Below are 22,280 nucleotides of genomic sequence, written 5' to 3'. Positions count from 1 at the left end.
ATTTGATATTATAAACCATTTGAACAGTGCTACTAAGTTTATCTGTTTGCTATTAAGTCTTCTATATACTGTATAAACAAGCAACTAGTTACATGTTTTCTCTTATATATATTCCAGCACCTTTTTATAACTTTTGAAAAATATAAACCAGTACTTCAAAAATGAGAGCAGCTAACACAAAATTGGAGTCTAAAGCTTGAGTAGTTTTCTTCAAAGTGATCTAAGAATTGTTTTGAACTTTTAAAATACAGTGACTACATAGTTAATTTTACCAGAAGCATCCAGGAGACTTTCAATGCAATGTTATCTGGTACATATTTCAAAATACTGACAGTTATTTTATCAGTAATTAGTATTCATATTATGTCTCAAACAATCTGTTCAAGAATGAGGGAAATGAACTGGTTGAACAGCTCTTCCTATCTGATAATTAATGTATGGGGTGGGGGTCGGTATGCATGCAAAATTGAGGTCAAACAGGAAGTTATTTTTAGTTAAATAAAGTAAATTTAACTAGGGCTTTGCCTGGATTACAGGTTTAACTTTGGAATAAAGCTATAAAAAAGAAAATGCTAAATAATTTCTTTTTTGAATTTGTTGCTCATCTTGTCAATATGGCACTTGATAGCTGGCTGGACTCCCTTATTCAATGGCACACATTTTTAAATAGCACACATCTTTTTTTTCCCCCTTACAAAAACCATTTGTTCTTTTAAACAAATTGCATTCTTTTTCTTCCAATTTTTTGGTTATATATAGCACGGCAAAACAATATTTTAGACATCTTAAACAATTTAAAAATATAGTTGATGAATGTCTGCTAATCTATTATATATTCTGCATTTCCTCCTCCCCCTCTTCAGCTGCTAATCATAAATTTTGATTGCCAAATAGTTTAACATACTCTTCCAATAGTTACATGTGTGAGTGTTCTGTGAATTGCAGGCAGTTTCATAAGGACAGATTTGGAGTTGCATATGGGTGTTCACATGGTTTGATTGTCATGAGAGTTTTTTTTTTAAAAATAAACACAATGTACTGCAAATAATTTCTCAGAAGCGAATTTATACTAAACTAATCTGTAATAGGATGAAATTGAAAGCATTGATTATAACCACTGAAGTCCTTCTACCAAATAATGAAGGCTATTTGTTTCAGAATCTATCATGTGGCTTTAAACTTCAATTCTCTTTAATAGTTTTACACCATGACCGTTGCTGGGATTTTTTTTTTTTTTTTTGAAGCTTAATGTTCGAAGAATATTTTGTGTGGTTTTTATATTTTCATTTGTGTTGTCTTTATTTATGACATTGTATGACATCATCGTGAACTATAAGAAAGAGCAGAATATAAAGCCCTTCAGACTGGCTTACCTAAGAAATTGTCATTCCCAATAGTTTCTATCCATCCACTTCAATTTGGCAGGTTGGGATCTTGCAGGTATACCATCAGCCAAGGACTGTCAACTGGCAGGAATCGGGAAATATACCTTCTCCACTGAATCCCCTGCCATTTGGAATATCCTTCAGAAATTAGGATGGTCCCAATACCACTAGCCTTTCATAAGGCTTTTAAAAGCCTAAGTGCCCATGCCTGAAACTTCGAATGTATTAAGGGCTTCATTTAGTGGCTATATTGACAATTATTATGATAATTTTCTCATCTGTATGTATTTATTTTGTTCTGCTTCTAATTGTTTTGTTTTAGAATTGTTCGCTGCCAAGAGTCACTTGGTTTAAAAGGGTAGCCAATTGAATTCAATAAATCTGATGTAAAGCTATCTGAATAGAATCTGTAATTCTATATGGTTACTGGTTTAATGCAAGGAACAAAGTAGAGCTGTTCTCGGTGCCAAACAACAAAGTTGCCTATCTCTTCATAGCTAGAAGGGCCCCTTGGGCATTATTGGATCAATGGAGGAGGAGAAGAACTCTCCCTTGAGAGCCACCCCCACCCATCCACTCCATACATGGGAAGTTTGGTAGTATGCTTGATAAGAATAAAATATTTTTTTCAGCTTCCCATTTTGCCAAGAATATTCTATAGCCTGACATAGTCAATATAATCAAAGATTTTCTATAATCAGTAAAGCACACCTTGATTATTATTTTTCTGTATTCCTTGGCTTTCACAATTGTCCAACATTCAACAGTCATAATGTCTCTTAATCTTCAGCCTCTTCTAAATCACATTGAACATCTGGGATCTCTCTTTCTATGAACAGTTCTAATCTGCCTTAAATGATCCCCAGCATTAGTATGTAAAATTAAATTCCTTCCTGAGATGTTTGCCCTTCCTGACTTTGAATTCTCTCTTTTGCCTCTGTTTGTTCTGATACCAATTTGATTTCTTCTGTTTCTACATCTTTGGCAGTCTCTTTTCACATGCATACTTAACAACTTTTTTCATTCTGCAATTAATTCAGAACATTCTGGTTCTACAGGTGAAACTCGAAAAATTAGAATATCGTATAAAAGTTCATTTATTTCAGTAGTGCAACTTAAAAGGTGAAACTAATATATGAGATAGACTCATTACATGCAAAGCAAGATCATTCAAGCTGTGATTTGTCATAATTGTGATGATTATGGTTTACAGCTCATGAAAACCCCAAATCCACAATCTCAGCAAATTAGAATATTACATGCAATCAATAAAACAAGGATTGTACATAAAACAATATCAGACCTCTGAAATGTATAAGCATGCATATGTACTCAGTACTTGATTTGGGCCCCTTTTGCAGCAATTACTGCCTCAATGCGGCATGGCATGGAAGCTATTAGCCTGTGGCACTGCTGAGGTGTTATGGAAGACCAGGATGCTTCAATAGCGGCTTTCAGCTCTTCTGCATTGTTCAGTGTCATGTCTCTCATCTTTCTCTTGGCAATGCCCATCGATTCTCTATGGGGTTCAGGTCAGGCGAGTTTGCTGGCCAATCAAGCACAGTAATCCCACGGTCATTGAACCAGGTTTTGGTGCTTTTGGCAGTGTGGGCAGGTGCCAAGTCCCGCTGGAAAATGAAGTCAGCATCCCCATAAAGCTCGTCTGTGGAAGGAAGCATGAAATGCTCCAAAATCACCTGGTAGACGGCTATGTTGACCCTGGACTTAATGAAGCACAGTGGACCAACACCAGCAGATGACATGGCTTCCCAAATCAATACAGACTGTGGAAACTTCACACTGGACTTCAAGCATCTTGCAGTGTGTGCCTCTCCATTCTTCCTCCATACTCTGGGTCCTTGGTTTCCAAATGAGATGCATCAAAAAGAGAACTTTGGACCATTGAGCAACAGACCAGGTCTATTTTTCTTTAGCCCAGGTAAGACACTTCTGACATTGTTTGTTGTTCAGGAGTGGCTTGACAAGAGGAATCTGACATTTGAAGCCCATGTCCGGGATCTGTCTGTGTGTGGTGGCTCTTGATGCACTGACTCCAGCCTCAGTCCACTCCTTGTGAAAGTCCCCAACATTTTTGAATGGCCTTTTCCTGACAATCCTCTCCAGGTTGCGGTCATCCCTGCTGCTTGTGCACCTTTTTCTTTCACACTTTTCCCTTCCACATAACTTTCTATTAATGTGCTTTGATACAGCACTTTGGGAACATCCAACTTCTTTTGCAATTACCTTTTGAGGCTTTCCCTCCTTATGGAGGGTGTCAATGATGGTTTTCTGCACAACTGTCAGGTCAGCAGTCTTTCCCATGATTATGACTCCTACTGAACCAGACTGAGAGACCATTTAACGGCTCAGGAACCCTTTGCAGGTATTATGGCTTAATTAGCTGATTAGAGTGGCACACCTTGAGCCTAGAATATTGCACTTTTTCACAATATTCTACTTTTCTGAGATTGTGGATTTGGGGTTTTCATGAGCTGTAAGCCATAATCATTACAATTACGACAAATCATGGCTTGAACTATCTTGCTTTGCATGTAATGAGCCTATCTCATATATTAGTTTCACCTTTTAAGTTGCATTACTGAAATAAATGAACTTTTGCACGATATTCTAATTTTTCGAGTTTCACCTGTACATCAAAGTTAGGACTTCAGAGTGATTATGTTCTCCTTAAAAATAGTGGGTATATGCTGATGATCATATTGTAGAAACTTGTTGGTGTTGTGCTATAACCTGACTGGAACTTGTACATAACCAGTCTCCTGCTTCATATCTATTTCCTATGCTGTACAAATCCAAGGGTCTCCTGATTACTGCTTCCAATTCTGACTTCTCAGTCTCTAACCATAAGCAACATATTTACGATAGATAGATAGATAGATAGATAGATAGATAGATAGATAGATAGATAGATAGATAGATAGATAGATAGACAGACAGACAGACAGACAGACAGACATAGATTTATAGATAGATATTTTTATTCCTTTATTATTTTTATAAATAACTCAAGGTGACGAACAAATCTAATACTCTTTTCTCCTCCTATTTTTCCCCACAACCACAACCCTATGAAGTGAATTATGATGAGAGAAAGTGATTAGTTAAGACTCACCTAGCTGGCTGTCATGCCTGGGGCAGGACTAGAACTCCAGTCTCCTATTTTATAGTCTAATACCCTAACCACTAAATCAAAGTGTATGTTAATTGCCTAATGTATATTTATACTTGCATGTTATTTTGATTTCACATTAATTTGACCATAAAACTTGTCAGAATCCTCTTCTTCTGAGTTAGTAGTTGAAGCATAAATAGATAACAAGCATTACTGATCTTATTCAGGCTTTGCTATATCCTATTCAACAATGAAAGCCATAGTATTCCTTCTTTTTTATTTCATGAGTATTAAACAATATGACTTTTGACTGAAAGTGTCCAGTTCCCATCTATTTCACTTTGTTGATGCCCGAAGTATCAATGTGTAGTTGATTCATTTCATTTTTTCACTGTGTTGAACTTCCTCAAATTTATGCTACTTACATTCCATGTTCCCGGTGTATTTATTTCTTTACATCTTTGGGTTTTATTTTCCTGTATACCTACCTTTAGCAACAAGATGTCTCAAAAGCTTTAATCTAACGACACCATAAATAATATCAGTACTCCAAAAGCTTTTCAGCTCTTTCTCATTAGGATGTTGAATGCTATCTGACCTGATGGTTTCATCATATGGCAGCACTAAAGCAACACTCAATTTATCTTATCTATCTATATTTGGTAAAGTTCAAGAGTGATTTATTACTTCCTTCTCCAACGCAGAATGAAATGATGCCTTTGCTGATGTGATGAAGTGATCATCTTTAACCAACATTTTCCTGTATCTCTGTTGCCTAATATAGATACACATTTGCTTTAATTAGAGACCTGGGAGGACCATCATACCTTGAATGGCTGCTGGGAGTGCATATTCTTCACATATACTTTGCCTATCTTGGCTCATGACTTATAGGAACACATACTTCCCCTTTTCCCATGATTACACAGCATAGCAGTACTGGTAGAGAGCGGATTCCAGATTATCTGGTTTTTAAGTCCAAACAAGGAAGTGAATTCATCTGAAAAGAATTTGATAACCATTAAAGCAAGTAATAAACGGTGTACGACAAGGTGTTTTTGTGGCTGTACTCAAAATCCTGGCAGTCAGCCACATTCTGAAACAGGAGCTTCTAGGCAGTCTCTAAGGACAAAGCAACATAAAATGCATTGAAAGAACCAAGCCTTGATGTAATCATTGCATAAATGATTGAGGCTGTCTGTTTATTCTTGAAATTGCTTCAATAGAATGTAGGATAAGCTCTTAGAAAACATTGATGGCCTATATATACCATTATCTTTCGGCTTGTGATAGCCGAATATGGTAGTGATAGATCTTGCTTTCCTGGGCTCCAAGATCACCGCAGATGGGAACTGCAGCCAAGAAATCTAACGATGCTAGCTCCTGGGGGAGAAAGCTATGGTAAATCTAGACAACATACTAAAAAGCAGAGACATCACCCTGCCAACAAAAGTTGGTCGTATAGTCAAGGCTATGGTTTTCCCACTTGCAATGTATGGCTGTGAAAGTTGGACCATAAGAAAGGCTGAGTGCCAAAGATTTGAGGCCTTTGAACAATGGTGCTGGAGAAGACTCCTGCGAGTCCCTTGGACTGCAAGGCGATCAAACCAGTCAGTCCTAGAGGAGATCAACCCTGACTGCTCCTTAGAAGGCCAGATCCTGAAGATGAAACTCAAATATTTTGGCCATCTAATGAGAATGAAGGACTCACTGGAGAGGAGCCTAATGCTGGGAAAGATAGAGGGCAAAAGAAGAAAGGGATGACAGAGAATGAGGTGGCTGGATGGAGTCACCGAAGCAGTAGACGTGAGCTTAAATGGACAAGATGGTAGAAGACAGGAAGGTCTGGAGGAACGTCCAGTGGGTCGGACACGATTTCGCAACTAACAACAACAACAACCATTATCTTGAGCATTGAAGAACAAAGACAAAATATACTGTAACTCACTTAAACCTTTTAATATAAAATTAGCAAAATAAGAAAAACATAATGATCTAATAACATTTACTTGAAATAGTAGGTACATTAATTTATTTCAAGCTACTGCTTAATTTTATATCATATTTTCTTTGTACAATATATCACTGTATGTTACTGGGGGTTCATGAAACCTTGGGAGTCATTTCTGCCTTAAATTAAAGTGAATTCTTGTAAATTAGAACATTTAAAGCTTCCCTTCTCTCCTTCCTGGTTGACAGGTTGTAAACAAATTTACTTCAAATATGACACAAGTCTTCATACTGATACCTTGGAAATATTATGACATTATGTTCGTCTACATATTTCTAGATTGGTCTGTTCATTGGCGATTTCTCTGAGAATAGTTATGAATATGTGAATATCTACATTTAACCATATTTCCAAAACCATATTTGATACAATGCTTTTTTTTACAATGTAGCCAAATCCCTGCCAGAAATTATCTTCAGACTGATATATTTTTACTTAAGTTAAAGATGGTAACTTTTAATTAGAAAATATGGAATAATTCCACTGTTTTAAAAAAAGGTTTTCTTTATTATTATTTTTTCTAGGTTGAAGATACTCTGTATTGTGCTGGGCAGATTGCATTAGTGCCCTGCACTATGCAACTTACAAGTGGTGGCATCAAAAAAGAAGCCCTGATGTCTTTAAACCATGTTGAAAGAGTCCTGAAAGCCATGAATTTGAAGGCTGAACTCCATCATATACTCATGGCAAATTGTTACGTAACAGACAGCGAGTACATTTCTGTTGCTGAAGCTGTATGGCAGAGGAAATTAAAAGAACTTACAAAGGTATGTATCATATCATTTTTTTTCCTGCTTTCAAAGCAACAGTTTAGAAAATACATTCATTCATGACTTGAACTAAAATCAGAACGTTCCCAATGCATTTTGCTGAGGTTCAAAAAGACTGATAGAATAAGATTTGATTGAGCTATTATATTTGGGCTCTTCTGTTTCTATGGACCGCTGAAACATTAAACTGCCTAACAGAATGTTATATTCATCAGCAGGTTTCTCTGAATTCCATAAAACAAAAGCAAAGGAAGCCTGAAAAAGCAACCAATTCCAGATGGATATTTTTAAAAGAGGATTTTGAGTCTGAATCTAATGTACATATATGCTTTTTCTTTGTCAAATTTCAAGAGAGTAGTTTTCACTACATTTCTGCACTTAACCTTCTCAGAGATGATCTGCGGAGTTTCTCTTTTATGGAGGAATTTTTATTTTATTCAAAATCAATTACAAAGTAATTACGCTTACAATTATTATAAAGAACACACTATATGCCATCTTGGGCGTTCGTAAAAGAATTGTGGGGTATAAATCTAATAAATAAAATTTAGATGATAATTAGTAAGATTAAATAAGATATACATAATACCTTATGGGAGCAGTACTTGATCAATATATTTTCATGAATCACTTGAGTAACTAAAGCTGATCAAAATATTTTGAAATTGAACCATTTTGAATTTGGAACATCCTTTTTCTCAGTCAGAGGAGCTCTTTCAAGGTGCTAATTTTGTGCTTGTGATACTTTAGAAATGATTAATGTGGCCTTTAAAGGAGAAGAACTGATTCTAATAGAAACCAACAGAAATCAACAGTTTGGAATCATTTCATTTTACATAAGGCCATCATAACCAGTCTCTCCTTTCCCTTTATAGTACATTGCTCTTTTTAAAAGTTTCTGGGGGCACCAGGATACACTGTGGAAAGTAAATAAAATAGCTAAATTTTATAGTTGCATTGTATGTATGAGTTATTGTCATGTATGAGTTAATAGACCAATTGGGCAATGTGAAGTATCTTTCAACACTTGTCAACCCCAAGATATAGATCAGACAAATCAAATCCTAAGACTAAGGCTACTTCTATTAAGATTGCCTACAGTAACTGAATCTTGGAAGTCTGATTATGTTTTACCTCCTTCCTTTCTTAAACTCATTTGAATTAGTGATATGTCCATCGGAAATGTTTATGTATACCATCTTCATGATTTGGGTTTAATCAGTGTTTTTATCCTCATTGCTTTGGTAATGGATTTCTCTCTCCCTCTCTCATTCTCCTTACTCTCTACAGCGTATAATTTGACCAAACATTATTGATAGATTCCATTAGAAAATAAATGTGCATGGAGGAAAAATATTTGCTACCTTCAAATGTTTATCAGTCTAGAAAAATTGTAAAAACATGTGGTACCAGCAACCCTCAAAAGGCTTATGAACAGAATTCTTCCAGGATGAGGTAGTTGATGCAAAGTATATTTAGACCACATAGTCATGTAATATGAAAGGTAGGGGAGACATTTAAAATGTTTAGAAAAAATCATAACATGCTTAATAGAATCAGATGTAACTACAACCCAGAAGAATATCAGCTAAACTTTACAGAGGTTATATATTTACATTACATAGTGGGAAATGAGAAGGTAAAGGTATAAGGAACAAAAAGGAAAAGACCGGTGTATAGCGGAGTTTAATGTGTGGCTAAAGGAGTGGTGCAAAAGAGAAAGCTTTGGTTATATTAGTCATGATGTCTGCAGCTGGTCCAATGAAAAACTATACAGAAGAGATGGTTTGCATACATCAAAGAAAGGGACCAAGTTACTTCACATATTTTTCTGGATAAACATTTAAACTAAAATGGTAAGTAGGCGTCTCTCCACCCTAGATGAGTTCAAATCACCAGGACCAGATGGATTGCACCAAAGGTTCTGAAGGAACTGGCAGATGGCAGATCTGAAGGAACTGGCAGATGTGATCTCAGAACTACTGAACTATATCTTTCAAAGATCCTGGAGCACCAGGATCTGGTGTATTTATGTATTTATTTATATGCATCCTATTTGTGTTTTAGCCTGACTGTACACCGCCCCGAGTCCCTTTTGGGAGAGGGGGCGGTCTAGAAATACGAAATAAAGTAAAAGTAAAGTAAACCAGGGAACTGCCAGAGGAATGGAAAAGACCTGATGTAGTTTCCATCTTCAAAAAGGAAAAAATATGATCCAGGAAACTACAAGCCTATCAGCCTGACCTCAATACCAGGGAAGATTCTGGAAAAGATAATCAAGCAAAGCAAACAGCTAGAAGCAAGTAAAGTAATAACCAAAAGCCAGCATGGGTTTGTCAAAAATAGATCATGCCAGACAAATCTTATTGCATTCTTTTACAAAGTGAGAAAATTAGTGGACCAGAGGAATACTGCTGATATAATTTCCTTAACTTCAGTAAGGCATTCCATAAAGTAGGCCATAACCTACTACTTGATAAGATAGAAAAATGTGGGTTAGCCATTGTCCTCACTAGATGGATTTGCAACTGGCTAACCAACTGCACTCAATGTGTAGTCCTCAATGGAAGTGCATCTACATGGAGGGAAGTATGCAGTGGGGTACCCCAAGGCTCTGTTTTAGGCCCAGTACTGTTCAACATCTTCATCAATGATTTGGACGAAGAGATAGATGGGGAACTCATCAAATTTTCAAAACACACCAAGGTAGCAGGAATAGCCAACACTCCAGAAGATAGGCTTAAGATATAGAAGGATCTTAACAGATTTGAACATTGGGCACTATCTATCAAAATGGAATTCAATGGTGAAAAAAATAAGGTTCTACACTTAGGCAAGAAACACAAAATGCACAGGTACAGTATATGTGGTACCTCGCTCAATAGTAGTAATTGTGAAAGGGATCTTGAAGTTCTAGTGGACAGTCATTTAAATATGAGCCAACAGTGTGCAGCAGCTGCCAAAAAAACCAACACAGCTCTAGGCTGTATAAACAGAGGGATAGAATCAAGATCAGTTGCAAGAATCAAGTTGCAGGAACTGGGTATGTCTAGTTTGATGAAAAGAAGGGCTAGGGGAGACATGATAGCCACAGGAGACGTCTAGAGAGCAGGTGGAGGTCCTCACGCTCCGAATCTGACCGAACACAGGTAAGAGCCTATTTGCGGACTTACCTTGTGGCAATAAGAGCGGCCAAGCGTAGATATTGTGCCGCCCTTATTGCGTCAGCGGATAACCGCCCTGCCGCCCTGTTTCGGGTGACCCGCTCCCTTTTATCGCAGGGGACGCGGGAGACACCCTTACAGGGAAGAGCAGAGGAGTTTGGGGAATATCTTCAGGACAAAATTGATCAGATCCGGAGCGGATGGACCTCCGTCAGTGGACCAGACGAGCCGTCAACAGCGAGTCTTGAGAGACCATTCTGGGAGGAGTTTGACTCTGTTGCCCCCGAGGATTTGGACAGGTTGCGTGGACGGCTGCGGCCCACCACATGTTCAATGGACCCGTGCCCCTCCTGGCTGGTACTGGCAGCCTGGGAGGTGACACGAGGCTGGCTTCTGGGCCTGGTGAACGCCTCATTGGGTGAGGGATACTTACCAACCGCCTTGAAAGAGGCGGTGGTGAGACCCTTGCTCAAGAGACCTTCGCTCGACCCAATGGAGCTAGCTAATTACCGTCCAGTCTCCAACCTCCCCTTCCTGGCGAAGGTTGTTGAGAATGTGGTGGCGCAGCAGTTTCCACGACACCTGGACGAATCCGACTATCTAGACCCACGCCAGTCCGGCTTCCGACCCGGGCACAGCACAGAGACAGCCTTGGTCGCGTTGGTCGATGATCTCTGGAGGGCCAGAGATAGGGGTTGTTCCTCTATCCTGGTCCTATTAGACCTCTCGGCGGCTTTTGATACCATCGACCATGGTATCCTATTGCGCCGGTTGGAGGGGATGGGAGTCGGAGGCACCGTTCTGCGGTGGTTCGGCTCCTACCTCTCCGACCGGAAGCAATGTGTGTTGACAGGGGGGCAGAGGTCATCCCTGAGGCCACTCACTTGTGGAGTGCCACAGGGGTCGGTCCTCTCGCCTCTCCTGTTCATTGCATATGTGAAGCCGCTGGGTGAGATCATCCGTGGTTTTGGGGTTGAGTACCACCTGTACGCTGATGACACTCAGCTGTACATTTCAACCCCAAACCACCCCAACGAGGCTGTCAAAGTGATGTCCCGGTGTTTGGAAGCCGTCGGGGTCTGGATGGGGGACAACAGACTCAAACTCAACCCCTCCAAGACCGAGTGGCTGTGGGTACCGGCACCTCGGTTCAGCCAGCTGACACCATCGCTGGCCATAGGGGGCGAACAACTGTCCCCTGTGGAGCGGGCGCGCAATTTGGGCGTCCTCCTTGATGCCCGGCTGTCAATGGAGGACCATGTGGCAGCCGTGGCAAGGGGGGCGTTCCACCAGGTTCGCCTGGTGCGCCAATTGCACCCCCTACTGGACCGGAGTGCCCTGCGCACGGTCACTCATGCGCTGGTGACGTCTCGCCTGGACTACTGCAATGCCCTCTACATGGGGCTTCCCTTGGGACGCATCCGGAGACTGCAGCTAGTTCAGAACGCAGCCGCGCGGGTGATCATGGGGAGTACACGTTACTCCCACGTAACACCTCTCCTGCGCGAGCTGCACTGGCTACCTGTGGCCTTTCGGGTGCGTTTCAAGGTATTGATTACCATCTTTAAAGCGCTCCATGGCATAGGACCTAGTTATCTGCAGGATCGCATCCTACCACACACATCCCTGCGACCTATCCGCTCACACAGGGAGGGACTCCTCCTGGTGCCGTCCGCTAGGCAATGCCAGCGGGCGACACCTAGGAGTAGGTCCTTCTCTGTGATGGGCCCAACCCTCTGGAATGACCTCCCCCCTGATATTCGAACTACCACCGACCTCCGTTCCTTCCGTCAAAAATTAAAGACTCACCTATTTCAATCAGCTGGCCTGGCACTCTCTTAGTTTTACCTCCCGGGGATATATTTTAATTGGGTTTGGGTATTTTAATTGGGGATGTTTTTAGGGTTTTTATAGTATATTTATTTCTTGTACAGCCTTATCTCCTCCATCCAAATGTATTTAATTGCTTTATATTATTGTATTTTTATCTGCATTTGACTGTACACCGCCCCGAGTCCCTTTTTGGGAGAGGGGGCGGTTTAGAAATCCAAGAAATAAATAAAATAAATAAGATAGCAATGTTCCAATATCTCAGGGACTGCCACAAAAAAAGAGGGAGTCAAGCTATTCTCCAAAGCACCTGAAGACAGGACAAGAAGCAGTGAGTGGAAACTTATCAAGAAAAGAAGCAACCTAGAACCGAGGAGAAGTTTCCTGACAGAACAATTAATCAGTGGAACAACTTGCCTCCAGAAGTTGTAAATGCTCCAATACTGGAAGTTTTTAAGAAGAGATTGGATAACTATTTGTCTGAAATGGTATATGGTTTCCTGCCTAAGCAGGGAGTTGGACTAGAAGACCTCCAAGGTCCCTTCCAACTCTGTTATTCTATCTGATTTGGGGTTGTTTTCTTTTGCAACTAAAGGCCTATGATAATGTTGCTATCATGCAGGAGAATCTCCTACCTCAGTAAAGAAGCTTTACAAAGAAAGGAGAAGAGAAATGTAGACATTTTGGGATAATCAGCATTGCTTTTATTCTTTTGAAAAGATTGGGGATTCTGTTTTTAATAATGATCAATAACAGTCACATTTACTGAGAAGAGAATCACTTGTAAAGGGTGACTTATCTAATCATCACAGAACATAAAACTGAAGGGAAAATTCTACCCATTTACTTTGCCAAAACAAAACTGCTTCTACATTAGTTGCTCTTCATTAATACAAACATAAAGTCATTGACATATATCCACTGTCTGAGGAAGGAAAATTCAGGGGCTTTGGTTGTTGCTAACACACACATCAGGTCCAAATTGTATAGTCTAGAGATGTTGAATATAGTGCCAGCATCACTTAGCTCAGACTAATTGTCTACTCATCTGTGAATAAATAGAGAGAGCCTGTGAAGTGAAATAGAGGTAAATTCACAGTCTGATGTATTGCACCATTGATGCAAACAAAATACAGGATATAAATATAACACTCTTGCTGTTTATTGGCTTTAAGGTTTAAGGCTTAGCACAATTTCTTCTTTATATATGCTGTGTTATCTTTGGTCATGGAAGCTCCTTTCAAATAATGAAATCATCAAGTTATCTTGTAGTGGACTTTTAGATTTTAAGGTAAAGGTAAAGGTTCCTCTTGCCCATATGTGCTAGTTGTTCCCGATTCTGGGGGGCAGTGCTCATCTCCATTTCAAAGCCAGCGTTGTCCGAAGTGCTCATCTCCATTTCAAAGCAAGCGTTTCAAAGCCAGCATTGTCCGAAGACATCTCCGTGGTCATGTGGCCGACATGGCTAGACGCCAAAGACGCACACAAAACTGTTATCTTCCCTCCAAAGATTGTCCCTATTTTTCTACTTGCATTTTTACATGCTTTCGAATTGCTAGGGTGGCAGAAGCTAGGACAAGTAATGAAAGCTCACTCCGTTACGTGGCACTAGGGATTCAAACTGCTGACACTTCTGATCGACAAGCTCAGCGTCTTAGCCACTGAGCCATCGCATCCCCTTTTTAAAAAAGTTACTGAACTACAATTATCACCCCACTCAGGACAGCAGTAATGAAGAACGCTTGAAGAACCACAGGATTCTCCTCTTTGTTCTAATGCTAAGCTTGTCGTATCCGTTGGAGTTTAGATGTGAAGGACAATGTATTTACCAATCATCTGTGTTAAAAAGCCAGTTTCCAAGTGTTCCCCTTCTGTCATACTGAATATGACCAAGCATAACAATATAGGGAGTTGGATAAATTTTGAAGATGCAGTCTATCTCCTTTTCAATTGAATAAACCTGACTCGTCTTTCCCTAACAATTTTGTACGTGAACCCTCAAGGAGGAGGCAAGAGCCATGATCAAATGGAAAACAGGGTGGAACTATCTGTCTGTGTTGCTGAGCTCTTCCATGATAGCTTCTCCACTCTATTTTGTGGATATGACACTAGTACCTTTCTGTCAAAAATATACTTTATAAGGAAAAAAAATAGCATAAAAACAAAAACCGGTTGATGCTGACTATATTTGCTGTAAGTAAAGTTCATGATCCATACATCTTTTAGTATAAGCTTCTTGACCTCTTGTTAAGCATCCTGTGAGTTAATCTACAATGTTGGGAAATACATCCAACCCCTTAAGTATCTTCAAAGTAAGTTGGCAGATGTGGTGGTCTGTTTTCTTTTTAAAAATGTCTGTTCTTTTGCTTGAATTTGATACATGTATTGCTTAACTGGCTAGCCCAAACTCCATCTGTAAGCATTTAGAGTGCTCTGCCTAATAATACAGGCTGCTCTAGTAGTGGTCTACTTTGTATCAGAGTTCATGGCACTATGTATACAAACGCACTATTGGATCTTATCTCACTAATCTCACAATGGAGTAACCAGCGGAGTAATTCCTTTTGGTCTCAAGTTCAGTCGTTTATAATTTTTGTGCCCAACTAAGAATATAAACCATCTTTCCTAAACCTGGACATCTGCCAAGCCCCTGAAGTGCACAGCATGAATCTCCTGAATTTTCTTTAATGAATTTTAATGTTAAGAATTGGGGGTTAGAATACAGAATTTCAAAAACAGAGAGAGGAACCTTCCAGCATTCCTTTATTAGTGACTTCATTGATGCAATATCTCCTAGAATTTTGGGACTCCCGCCCCCCCCTTGAATATTTATGTGACATATTAAGAGTTGTTTGCCTGTACTAGCTCTTTCATCTGCTGTTGCTTGTATATAGAGTTATTTCTCATTAAATCTTAGCCTCATGAGAATCTCTTTCAGATATGTGGTACTCGGCCCTAGAATTCTGTTTTTGTTACAACTGCTGAATCCTGAGAGCTGAACTCCATACATGTGATTGGATGCTCATGCTACAGAAGTCTGGAATAGAACATTGATACGTTTTTGTAGGAAATCATGCCAGCCACACCCAAGACTTAACAAATTTCCCATTCATACTTTCTTCTTGTTCCCTTGGTTCTCTCCATGTTTAAAATAGTCTTCAAGCTAGTCAAGGTCTAAGCAAGAGTTCTGATTCAAAGCCCTTTGAATTTGAATTTGTACCAAATTCAATTTAACTGTATTCTATACTGTGTATAATACAGGTTTCTTAAATATGGTTTAACCTTTGAAAGAGAATATTTGTAGCTCAGGTTTGAACTGTGAGGTCCTTAGTGTTCTGAGCCTGGTAGTTTTTGAATAGATGTTTCATTAGCAAGTTAAATCACATCAGCAGTACTAGAAGGCAGTAGGTTTTGTGCTTTTTATATACTCGTGGTTTTCCGTGTCAGTGTCCTTTAAAGTGATTTCTGGAATACTACCCAGAGGCTCTTTTGTTAAAGCATGTTATGCATCTACACAGTAAAATATATAGGATTTTAGTATCTTGGTTTTCTATCCATTATAGCCCCCGTTGTTATTTAACTCTAGGTCTGCATATAAACAAAGAATTATATAAACAAAGACTTTTCTGACGGTGCAATTACAGTGTAAATCTACAGTGTAAGAACTGTAACCGTCACTAGGTAGGGCAGACAGAAAGACTAGCAGAACATATCTCTGAACATCAACATTGGTCAGAAGACACAATGAAACTCCTCAATCTCACAACACATGGACAGTTTCAATCATAGTTTCAATCAACAAAACTCTGAACATTCTACACAAAGCTAAATCGAAAAACTAGGGAATTCCTAGGAGTTTCCATTCAGACAAATCAGTTATCAATCGACACATAGAAATAAACCCTATTTACACATGATTCTAGAGTGACAATAAAAAGGCTAAAATGAAAACAAGAAGACCAGAACACATTCTCTGCAGCAACCTACATCCAGATAAGTTGAATTAACATCAGACAAAAAAGAAAGAAAACAATATCCTAAGCAAGGAACTACCAAGGAGCAAATCACACCCCCACCAACACTGGCAATGAAAGCTGCTGTATATAAACAGGGAGCAAACCCCAAATACACTAGCACTGATGATGTTACTTAGTAGTGGTGGGTTCCGGATCCCGTTGCAACCGATATGGTACAACGGTGCCAGGTGGCCACCACATGAACGTGCACAGCACGCGCATGCATCCTTACCTCCACCAAGTGTTGCCTCCACGACGCTCCAGCTGCTCGGCGGAGCATCGCACAGGCACCTTACGATGCACGCACGTACACAGATGCCCCATTTCCTTCAAATACAGGTAAGGAACAAGGGCAGGCGGGTGGGCCCTCTGGAGCACTGTACCGAAATGGTACCCAGTGCTCCCGGCAGACACTGGTGCATCCATACTGGGGCGTACCACCTGCAACCCACCACTGTTACTTAGTTGGGTAATGAAATATCTGCAAGCAAACAAGTTCAAGAACTTGTTCAACTCTAAGCTACATATATTCTCTTCTCTTAGTCATAACTCAATCTTTTCTCTTAGAAAGGTGCAGGCACATAGATTTATTTAGCCATTTAAATTCAGCCCATTTGAAGTTGGAAAGATTCTTGAAACATGCAGCATCATTGGGATCAAGACAACGCTTATAGGCCTCACTGAGTCCTTAGCTGTCCCCATAACTCCCTACCTTTGTCTCCAACTCCCAGGAAACCACCAACTTGCCTTCCCTTGCAAACTGCTATTAAAAAAGCCTGAATCCCAAGATGCTGTCAGTTTTATAAGAATAGTATTGGGAGCTTTAGTTTAGTTTAATTTAATTTTGTATTTCAACCTTTAGCGCTCTCATGAGCATGCTGATGCTTTCCTCTTTTTCCCGAAGCCCTGTTTTGACTCTACTTTTATAGCCCTCGTCTAATGAATGCAATTTTGTCAGAAATGAACTATTGTATAGCCTTCAAAGAAGGAAATAGTTTAACATTGACTACTAAATCAATAAGTAGAAACAAAGAATGCATTTGCTGAATATTTGCTAAGGGGAGATAGGACATTGTTGTGCAACACACCTGAAATTCCCATCAATTTGTACTTTATGTTATTTCCAAGAAAACTCCCCCAACTTATCCCAACCATTAGCAGACAAACTACTATGTGGAAAAACAAAAAGGAGAAGATCCCCCCCCCAAAAAAAAATCTGTTCAAAAATATTGAGGGGAGGGGACAATATCTGTCTACAATATAAATGTTCAATGTATTTTTAAATGTTTAATGCCTATTACTTCTAAATGACATGCACGATACTAAAACAGTTAAAATGTTGGGACATTGACTTTTGTAGAATTTACTTCCGAGTAATTGAACTTAAATCAGAGAAATGAGGTAGTTTTTTTTTAATCCTTCATAAATTTTCTCTTTTTTTTCTTTTTTGTGGGGGGTGAGTGGGTGTTGGTTGCATTTCCTATACTTTTACTTTGGCTTCATTCAGCTGTGGATGCAAAAAGTGAGTTGCATATGAACTAGTCTTATTTTAATGCTGCTTTCAACTTTCACACAGCACAGTATGTGCCAGCCACTGACCCAGCAACATGCCTGCCAGCTCAGCAGTGAATAATCACTTTACTTTGTGTTTTTCTTCTTCATCTATGAAGCAGAATAAATGCTTTTGGCTAGTATAAGGCATGCTTATAGCATTCTGTTGGATCTCTGTGAGAAACCTCCTCATGTGCATGGATTTATACATAAACCTGGCATATAGCACATCTCTTTAAAAGTGGTCTGCTTTAGTTCGTGGGGCTGGTAAATAGATATAGGATTATCTATTTAAGAATATTATAGACCTTCAATATGCCATGATGTTCAGATAGTTTGATTATGCTATAAATGAGCCTTTTGTTGTTCGTATAACAAGAATTTATACAGAAGTGTACAGAGCTTAGATTGGGATAGTTAGTCATCAGGTCATCAGAAAATTTCTGTTTATACTAAGACTGAACCATTAAATATGGGCTTCAATAGAAGCCAATGTGTAATTGTTGGAGATTGACATGGGAAACTGTTGAGTCGATTAGCTTTTTCAGTAGTCTTTGATACCTTGGGGCGTTGATCACAACCACTGGATCAGGCAGGCATTCTTGGCTCTCCTGGTTAAATCTTCCTTCTTCCCACCAAGGAAACTGGTGATGAGGAGAAGCTGATGTAATCTTTCAAGGCTCTTCTCTCTACAGAATTCAAGAAGCTATGCCAGGATAAGTTTTTTTCCCCCCATTGAAGCTAATGTTATCTACTCTTAATTATAGGAGGAGTTTTTTTGTTTTTTTAATGCAAAGGCTGTTTCCTATCTTTCCAGGGGTGGGATTCCACTGGTTTGGACCGGTTCGGGCAAACGGGTAGCTCCAACCATCAGCTGAGAGCGAACCGGTTCACTCCGACTTTGAAGTGGGCCCACCTGCCCACCTCTGCACTATACTCACCTATATTTCCTTTTCCAAAGCCCAGCTGATCGACGCGGCAGAGTGGATTGCCGCGCCTTAGCTGTTTTCCTCGCAAGCAGTAACACGGAAGGTGAGTTTTCTGTAAACTGCGCGTGCATGCACAGCGAACCAGCTGTTAAACCGGTAGGATCCCACCCCTGTATCTTTCCCTACTGAAGTTGTAGAAGGAGTAGCAAATCACGGTTTCTGTGGCATGTTGACTTCAAGTTTATTCCAGCTTAATTTTCTTTTTGAAGAGTTTGGTATTTTGTTATTTTTAAATAATGTATCTTATGTGTAGGGACATGTATCCTCATACAAGTAAAAATAATTTAATAATTTAATTGAAATGTGGCTATTAAGAACGTGTGTTCTTTCTTTCTTTCTTTCACATTACTTTATGGAGACATAGAGTTTGAAAAACTGAATACAGTGTGAATACCCCCATCTCCCCAATCTGTTTAGATCAATATAAGGTTCGCTTTGTTTTTCAAGTTCCATATCTTCAACAGATACAAAGTATAGATTAATGCCACTTTGAGAATTGTTTTGTCACAACATAAACACATCTTAAAAAGAGGGGAAAAAACCCTTATGTTATATGGTCTATTTTATCCTAGAGTAGCATTCCAATTAGCACATGTTAATTACATTTTTGGTTTCCATCAGAAGCCTACAATTGCAGTATAAAAATTATTAAAGCAAGCCAACTTTCAGCTTTTTAGATGAATTCAGAGGTGAAGGAAGCGTTCAAAGATGCTTTTAACACATTTCTGCTCTGAATCTCAATGTAACTCACAAAGTACACTTACAAAATATTAGATTCTACAACTTATTTATTATTTGAGTATGCCTTCATAGCTACATTTTATCATTTATATTTTTTTCTACCCATAAATCTTCTTAACTCTGCTTAGCTACCTTCCAAAAGGGCTTATTTTTGGCATCCCAGAGAATAAAAAATTTAGAGAATATATTCTGTGTGACAGATTTGATTTGCATCTATTTTATATTGCTATCGGTTTAAGACTTTGTTCCTTAAACAGTTATTTTTACTTTCTCATTGTAATAGATATACTGAATTATTTATGTTTGAAAAGTACCTCAAGGAATCTTAACTTCAATCATTATTTTTATCTTGTCATAGGAACCTATCGTTTGGCAAGAAAAATGACCTTTCAATATTGAATTATTTTCTAATCAATTTCATATTTTGCTATCTTATTTTTAGCTGGCACATAATACCTGCCTTTACATTTACCTCTGCAGGATATATTTTAAACATTATTATTAGAAAGAAAGAAGTAGGAACTCCAACACAAATGTCAGTATAATAGGGCAGCGCAGAGGGTACAATTGCTGTAACAGCAGCTTGCATTATATTCAAGATCTAACACACAGTTTGATAGAAAGTTCCTGCTGGGGAAGAAAAGTGGGGAAGCTGGCAAGAATTTTACCACATCTGCTACCCGCTGCTAATAAACTGTAACCTATTTCATTTTTATTATGCTTACTCTTTAGGTTATTTGGCTTTCAAAATAATCTCTCCGGCTTTTAGTATGTGTAAAATGTATTACGATATGGTTGTTTAAATATGAAGAACTTTTCAACAACTGAGATTGTAGCCCTTAATGTGTAAGGTGGTATCTCATGCTTGGGTTCATGCATTAGCATTACAAAAAGGGTGAAAGCAATCAGGGTTGTTTGGGGGAGACAGGATAATGTAAATCAAGATGGCAGCTATAGAATCAAATCTTTGTTTCTTTTTGCATGTATTTTGCATGGAACATGACTAAACTGGTTGGGCTTTCATTGTACTACCATGTTGGATTATTCAACTCCCTTCCTACTATACCGTGTTTCCCCGAAAATACAACATGTCCTGAAACTAAGGCCATGCAAGATTTTTGCAAAGGGCAAAAATATAAACCCTCCCCCGAAAATAAGCCCTAGTGAAAGTGTGGGTTTAGCCAGAACAGGGAGCAGCCCTTCCCCTCCCCAGTCACCTCAGGGCTTCTTGACCCCTTAATCGGATCAGCTGGGCCACTCCGTTCACAAAACAGCTGATTTGCGGGTGCCGCTCAGGCCTCTGCCTCCAGCAAATGCCGGTCGCTTTTGCAGCCAATTGCGGCTGAAAAAGAAGCCGGAGGCCAAGCAACACAACCCAAATGCCTCATGCCCTCCTTGCCAACGGTGACAGTCACAGCTCGCAATTCCATCCAGTGAACAGGAAAAGAAGGCATGGAAATCCATACACCTCCCTTCCACCTGAAGATCGTCCTTTCAAAGAGGAGTTTCACCAGGATGAAGGCGACACAAATGCCGCCTTCAGCCACCTCTTTGTCCTGGTGAAACTCCTCTTTGAAAGGACGATCTGCAGGCTGGGGGGAGGAGATTTCCTGCACTTTGGCAGCAGCGTCTCCTCGCAGGGCTTCTTCTGATGTCCCAAGTGTATGGATTTTAATGCCTTCAGGAGGTCGCTTCTCACCTGCATATTCACATTGAAGGCTCAAAATGGGGCATTTTTGCAAATGGCTTGAAAATGGGGAGGGTGATATTCCTGCCTCTCCCCCTGTCCTGAAGGTCAGCACAGACTGAAAACAGGATAAGAGACGAAATCCCCCCTCCCCATTTTCAAGAGGTTTGAAAAACGCCACATTCCAAGCCTTCACATTATCCAGGATTGCAGGATTGAAGGCATGCGGGAGGGAGGATTTTGTCTCTTATCCTGTTTTCAGTCTGTGACCTTCAGAATGGGGAGAGGCAGGAATATCCTCCTCCATATTTTCAAACGGTTTGTAAAAACATTCCATTTCGAGCCTTCAGCATATTCCAGGATTGCAGGATTGAAGGCTCGGAATGAGGCATCTTTGCAAACGGCTTGAAAATGGGGAGGGGAGATTTTCCTTCCTCTTATCCTGTTCTGAAGCTCAGCACAGACTCAGAACAGAATAAGAGGCAAAATCCCCCCTCCTTTTTTTCTGGCAATCGTTCTTTCCTTGGGATCTCAGCGCAGATGCACATCCCCCCAAATGCTCTATCCGAAGCCTTCTCTGCATCTGTGCAGAGTTCCCAAGGAAAGGATGGTGTGTATGTGTGTGAGAGAAAGAGATCCCTAACACTCCCTCCCCTCCAAAGGCAGCCCTATCCCTCCACTAACCTGCTTTCCTGCTCCATTCTCCATTGCCACGTGCAGGGCCAGAAAAGTAGTTAGTGGGATGACTTCCAACTTCGTGAGATCTTTTTTTTTTTTTGCGAGAACTTGGAAGGTATTTTCTGATATATTTTTTTACCATAGGCACACAGTCTACTTTTCTTGTCCTGCACGTGGAACGGAGAATGGAGCTGGAAAGCAAGTTAGTGAAGGGATGTGGCTGCCTTGGAAGGGGAGTGTGTGTGTGTGTGTTTGTGTTCGTTCTGCCAGGAAGAGCCCCCCCCCCCCGTGAGGCCAGTGCAGCACAGTCAGCTGTTCCGCGACC

At 39.8% G+C, this 22,280-nt stretch overlaps 1 protein-coding gene across 1 annotated transcript in view; it reads left to right on the top strand.

Moving 5' to 3' along the window:
- The window catches only part of DPH6 (diphthamine biosynthesis 6), a 232,551-nt gene that overhangs the window by 148,803 nt on the left and 61,468 nt on the right, over positions 1-22,280 (top strand). Inside the window, exon 13 of the mRNA XM_081939901.1 lies at positions 7,054-7,296. Within this exon, the coding sequence (XP_081796027.1) occupies positions 7,054-7,296 (243 nt within the window). The remainder of the gene's footprint in view (positions 1-7,053; positions 7,297-22,280) is intronic.

The sequence above is a fragment of the Natrix helvetica genome (genome assembly GCF_964273705.1).
Source record: "Natrix helvetica genome assembly, chromosome: 1".
NCBI lineage: Eukaryota > Metazoa > Chordata > Lepidosauria > Squamata > Natricidae > Natrix > Natrix helvetica.
Note: the sequence above shows the minus strand (reverse complement) of the source record. Positions and strands in the feature narration are given on the sequence as shown.